General features: G+C 51.1%; 1 protein-coding gene across 1 annotated transcript; it reads left to right on the plus strand.

Annotated features, from left to right (window-relative positions):
• Positions 1 to 676: 676 nt before the first annotated feature.
• On the plus strand, positions 677 to 4579 carry LOC119097469 (selenoprotein M-like). The gene is made up of 4 exons (XM_037220502.1): positions 677 to 757; positions 3429 to 3565; positions 3716 to 3856; positions 4267 to 4579. Exons 2-4 carry the CDS (start codon positions 3458 to 3460, stop codon positions 4414 to 4416), a joined length of 399 nt encoding a protein of 132 aa, XP_037076397.1. The 5' UTR covers positions 677 to 757; positions 3429 to 3457; the 3' UTR covers positions 4417 to 4579.
• Positions 4580 to 6087: the final 1508 nt, after the last annotated feature.

Below are 6087 nucleotides of genomic sequence, written 5' to 3' on the forward strand. Positions count from 1 at the left end.
GTGATAGACGTGACAACATGCACACCGCCTTAAAGTGAGCCAGTGTTCTGCATGTTGTCATCAAAAGGCTTCCATTCTGGCACATCCGCCAGCAAGGTTTTAGTGATTCAGTATTCCTCGGAGGCAAGTGCTCTCTCCCCCCTCTCGCCGTATGAAATTGTTACTGAGCAAAAAGTGCACCGATTCATCGGCTTACAGATGCTGCCATTGATAAATCCGAAGTAAAATTAAGGAGACCAAGAATGTTAGAAGTGTCTCGTCGTGCAAGAAGTTTGGCGCTTGTCAATGAGCTTTCGGCAAATATCGTTGAGTCGTCACCCCCCTCCCCCACCCCGCTGCTCGTCACACCAGTTTTTCTAAGCATCCTCCACCCGTGGCCATACGCCACGTAACCCCTGACGCGTTACGTGGGGTGATCGACGTGATGCAAAAATATACCTTAGTTCGTTTGTATTTCGCTTAGGATAGCTTGGGACGACCTGAAATGAAACAGTCACTCTGGAGGATTTTTCTGTTTAAATCATATTTTGCCTCCATCTGTAATAGTGTAATGAAGACTCCAATGGCCCATCTCATTCGTTAGAATTTCCGGGAATTCTTGGTTATGACGCCGAACACAATACTGCCGCAGGAGACGACACCGGCCGCTCAGTACGGTGCGTCGAGTCGGGGCCGTCGCCGGTTCTTGGGTTGTCGGCCGCAGGGTCCATTGTAAATCATACTTAGAAGGTACAACAGCTCGTTTAAGCAGTTTGTGGTAAGCAGCGTTCTGAACCGTAAAAATTTGAACACCTTGCTGGAACAGACGTGTGGGTGCTTTGGCCCGTGACCACATTTCCCGTGTCATTTCCCGCCTGCTATCAGTCAGGGCTCCCAATACCATTACGGCATTCCCCCATGTCTTAATATGTTTTGCCTCTTGAGTCAGGCTGGTGACACTTAAAATTGAAGGCCTTGAGTCCTTGAGTATATGGTCTTAACTTACTAGTGATGGCGCGATGCCCAGTCGCCAAAAAATCCATGCAATACCCTGAACATCCATGTGACATGCGTGCACTGAGCTCTAAATTTTAATGTCAGACTGCAAAGATGCTTGTTTACCCAGCATTTATGGATGTCTAAAAGTTCTGTTTGTCTAGTGCAAGGCAACATTTTGTCACATCTCAGTGTGCCATTCTATTCCATATTTTAAGGGATTATTATTGTGGTGCTAGAAGGAAGTTTTACACAAGGGTATTCTGGCCTGAGTTTAGGCACACTGGAGCCTTCGAGGTTCAATGGGGGTGAAGTGCAACAATTTTTTGGCAGAAATGCCATGACTGTAGAACTTATATTATTTTGTGGCAGCCCATGCTACCATGTAAATGAAATGAATGAAAGCATTTGAATTGAATGAATTGAATGAAATGAATGAAAAAATGAATGAAAGCAATGAATTAAATGAAAACATTGGCTGGCAAATTCAGTATGATTATAGAACTTTTTAAACATGGCAGTGGAATCAATAGTGGCTGGTAGATGCAAGTCAAATTATCAGAAAATTCTTGAAAAGCAACAGTCTGCAAAGGTTTCATGTTATAGCAATTGCTAAACATGTTGGGAATAGCAGCAAAATCAGACAAAAGCTAAGTCTATATACACCATAAAATGTGAATGATCTGCCACCTTTTGCTTATTGGACCTCTGCTATGCTGGTCATCTTAGCCTACCATGTATTTTTTCAGTTTGGACCTGGGGCACTATTGTACATTGTATTTTAATCCATTTGACCATGTTCAGCAATGCACTCAAATTGGTCAATTTCATTATATTTTTTAATATTTGCATCAACCATTTGCATCCAGAGCCATGCTCACCACCACCAGCAGGTTTATTTTTCAAAAATAACTAATTTTACTGTATTTTGGCTACACCCCTGTGCAAACCTTAGTGAACTTTGGAAAATGTGCTTCAAAATTACATGGTCTGGTTCCAGTGCATCACTATGAGCTGGTAAACATGGATACCTATAAATGGTGGGAACAAAATAATTCATGAATTTTACATTGAGTTGTAATCATTCATTGCCCTTTAAGATGTTGCAAATGTTCTTTTGGACCTATGGCTGATGGCCAAATGGAGGCCTATTCCCCACTCTGTGTAAGCCCACTTGACCTATGACATAGCATACCTAACTCGATGATAATTAAAGATTTTAGGGTGCGTAGACTTAAGATTCCTTTAATGGCAAAGTAAAGTAAGTGTAGTTGTTTCCAAACAAGTTTGGTTGTTTACATGGCAACACCTAACTCAAGCTGCTGACTGATAACCATTCGGTCAAGCCATACATACAGTGATAGTCCTTCTAGGGTAGTGTTTAATGGAAGAGTGCCAATGTTGTGATCTTTGAGATTTTTGCTCATTGTGAGAAAAATAAGTGATATCACCACGTCACATTTCTGAAGGGGACAAACGTGTCGCCATTGGCAGCTGCCATGAGAACCACTAGGAACTCATCTATTGGGAGAAAGGCTGTGGCTATAGGGGCCTTTTTTGTTCTTGTGAGTGCATACTAAGTGTGGTATCATTTTGCATGGGGCATTATGGAGAAGTGCCTTATTGCCAGCTGGGTATCCCAGGTCTTGCACAATGCACACTCATGATCTCGACAGTCAGCATTTTTGTATGTTGTAGTACAAACATAGTCATGTTTTCCTGCTACCTTTCCTGTTATAGTACAAACATTATCAAGTGTTCCTGCTATATTTCCTGTTATGGTACAAACATAGTCAAGTTTTCATGCTATCTTTCCTGTTATGGTACAAACATAGTCAAGTTTTCCCGCTATCCTTCCTGTTGTGGTACAAACAAAGTCAAGTTTTCCTGCTATCTTTCCTGTTATGATACGGACATCATCAAGTTTTCCTCGTATTTTTCTGTTATGGTACAGTCAACTTTTTTTTGTGGTACAAACATAGTCAAGTTTTCCTGCTGTCTTTCCTGTTGTGGTGCAAACATAGTCAAGTTTTCCTATTTTTCCTGTTGTGGTACAGACATAGTCATGTTTTCCTGCTATATTTCCTGTTGTGGTACAAACATAGTCAAGTTTTCCTGCTATCTTTCCTGTTATGGTACAAACATCATCAAGTTTTCCTGCGATATTTCCTGCTGTGATACAAACATAGTCAAGTTATCCTGTTATCTTTCCTGTTGTGGTATGAACATAGTCAAGGCTTCCTGCTATGTTCCCTTATTAAAACAGCATAATTGGGCTCAATCGTATTCTGCAATACAGAGATGGCAACTACTACCCATCTCGCATTGTCCAAAAACCCCACTGCACCGGACCGAGCAATCCCACTTGCTGGCCTAGGGAGGACGACCCCCGCGTGCAAATGCGGCGGGAGCGTGCGGGGCGCGCGCTGACGGCCTGCCCGGTGTCCCCCCAGAGCCGGCGCCCGACCGGAGCGGCGCCAAGATGCGCGCCCTGGCCACACTCCTGCTGGTCGCCGCCGTCGCCGCCGCTGGGGCCGACGGCGAGGCCGAGGAGCCCGTCGACAAGAGCGTCTTTAAGGCTCGCATCGAGGTCAGCAACCGCGACCTCTGTCGGTTCAGAACTCACGTCATGCTGAAGCTGATTGCAGAATGTCGTGTGCATTTTTATACTTTCAAATGTTCATGTGGTCTTCGCCGTTTTTGGCGTTTCTGCGTGCTTACTGCGCGATTCGGTTGACAGAGCTGCGGAGGATGACGTTTGAATCGGCTCCCCGAGGTGAAGAAATTCATCTACGAGGACATCCCTTTCTTTCACAACGTCATCTTCAAAGCGGTGCCCGGTGCGCCGCCTGAAGTCGTTTTGCTCAACAGACTGGACCAGGTTAGCAAGTGTATAGTTCTCATAATCGATAGCTGTGATGGACATCATTTTGACTGAAATGTGTATAGAAGTCATTGCCCATGTGAACAGAATCCCGCGTGGTTGCACTCTGCGGACTGGTGGGGGAGGGAAAGGCGGCGGTGAGTGCAGCAAGTGTTCGTCATGAGAACTTCGCGAATATTACGAAAGCGGTACTTTAAACCAAAGGTGTGGAGACCGTTACGTGCAGTGAACCTGAACACACGGCGATCTGGCGCTTCTGCCCAAAATCGAGAACGTGGTTCCGTGATACAGTGCCTAGCCACCCACTGCGTGTTGGCCGCGACTGACATGGATCATGGCACGTGACGAGGGCGCGCCGCGCCGTCCCCTCCCCATGCCGCCGCTGACCCGTGCGCCGGCCGCCGCAGGAAGTGGAGCGGATCGACCTCTCCAAGCTCAACCGCAAGGAGTGCAACGCACTGCTGGTGAAGAAGGGCTTTTTCCGGCGCAAGAGCCGCTCGGACGAGGTGCCCGAAGAGTACCAGGAGGGGCCGTACGCGCCGCACGAGGAACTGTGAACGGCGCGCGCTGAGCGGCCGCCGGGCCGGACCGGCCGCGCCCGTCCGCTGTCGCCGCCCGATGACGCCCCGCCCTCAAAGGCAGCCGCCTGGGACGGGGCCGATGCTGCGGCGGCGCGGGCGAGGGTCGGTCGGGCCAGTCCGGCGCCCCGCGACGGGAAGAGAACGGGTGGGTGGGAGGGGGGAGGGGTAATCGTGCTTGATCGTAGTGTCCGCTGTTGTTGATTTGCCCTTGCGGCGTGACGCGGCGGATGGCACCGGCAGCTTGTCACGGTCGAGGCGCGGCCGACGCCATCACGGCCGCGCTCCGCTGAACACGCGCGCGCACATTCCGCGACGCCACCCACAACGCGCACGCCGGCGGACGTCCGAGTCCCGCATCACAAGCCGAAGAAGTCCCAATGTCCGCCTGTCGCGTTCAGTGTGAGTCGGTCCCGGCTGACTCCACCGAGCGCAGTGAGCGTGCTCGCTGAGCTCGTGCCCACGCGCGAGGCTGGCGGCAGCTCCACAACGGCCAGTGACGGCCGGTGGCCTCTGTGACCTGCGGGTACGCCGTCAGCGCGTCCTCGACGCCAGCCCGTCCGCGCCAGTAGTCACTTCTCCGCGCCGATGCAGCTGCTCGGATGTTTCCAGGGGGGGGGGGGGGGGGTAGCGGAGTGGTCGTTGCTTGAGATCTATGGGATTATGATGTACTCAGTAATCATTTATAATCACGTGTGCGCACGTGTGAAGCGGCCGTATTTTTTACACGTTTTTCGCAAGTGACATAACAGCATTCTGACGTCAATTATTTTCGGATTTTGTTATCTCTGTGATTACGCTTTTGGCAACAAGCAATAAACAATCAAACCACCGCTGCTGCCTTCTGCCGCATGCGGAGCCGGAGACCACCACGAATGCAGCCTGTTGGAGCTTGAAGCATCACGTCTGCACGGTGAGTTCGCCATCGGCGGGCGCCGTCCGCCGCGGCTGATAGACGGAGGTCACGCAGCGGCCCGCTGGCTGGCGGCGGTGTTTCTGATCGCGCCGTCACAGTCGCCGACGGGGTCTCCCGACACAGCGGGGGGCGCCGCTGGCTAGTCCTAAGCCGCGTCGGGCACGGGAGGGCGCCCATAAAGTCTTGCCCCAAAACACGGGCTGGTCACCAGACTTCTGCGCGCTGATCGCGAGAACGAAAAGCCATGGCAGTTCCTTGCCGGGCGTCGGTGAAGTTGGAAGTCTTCCGTGACTCACCCGGGCTCAGAAGGGACACCGGCTTTACCCAGGGGTTCTGATATCCGGCCCCCTACAGCGTCACGTGGGGGACGGCGGCGACCCCAGGCCAATGGTGCATATCACTTCAAAGCGTGACCGCTCAGACCTGTGACGCTCGACAGCTGTCACGCGGCACGTGGCCGCCGTCGGACCTGTGAAGCTCGACAGCCGTCACGCCTCACAGTGCACGGTACTGTGGACCACGGCCGTTATCATCCTCTGGCTTTGAGCGTTGAGAACGGCGTACCCAGCGACCGGACTGGACCGGCACTGATGGATCCCATATCCATGCGAGGACAGCACGCGGGCGCGCGGAAATTTCCGTGATGTTTGACGCTGGTGACCCCACCCGTCACGCACGTCTATCCACGGTCCCATCATGTAGCGAAGCTAACGCAGCTGCACGGAGCTGACGCA

The sequence above is a fragment of the Pollicipes pollicipes genome, unplaced genomic scaffold (assembly GCF_011947565.3).
Source record: "Pollicipes pollicipes isolate AB1234 unplaced genomic scaffold, Ppol_2.1 Scaffold_2543;HRSCAF=2982_pilon_pilon_pilon, whole genome shotgun sequence".
Classification (NCBI taxonomy): domain Eukaryota; kingdom Metazoa; phylum Arthropoda; class Thecostraca; order Pollicipedomorpha; family Pollicipedidae; genus Pollicipes; species Pollicipes pollicipes.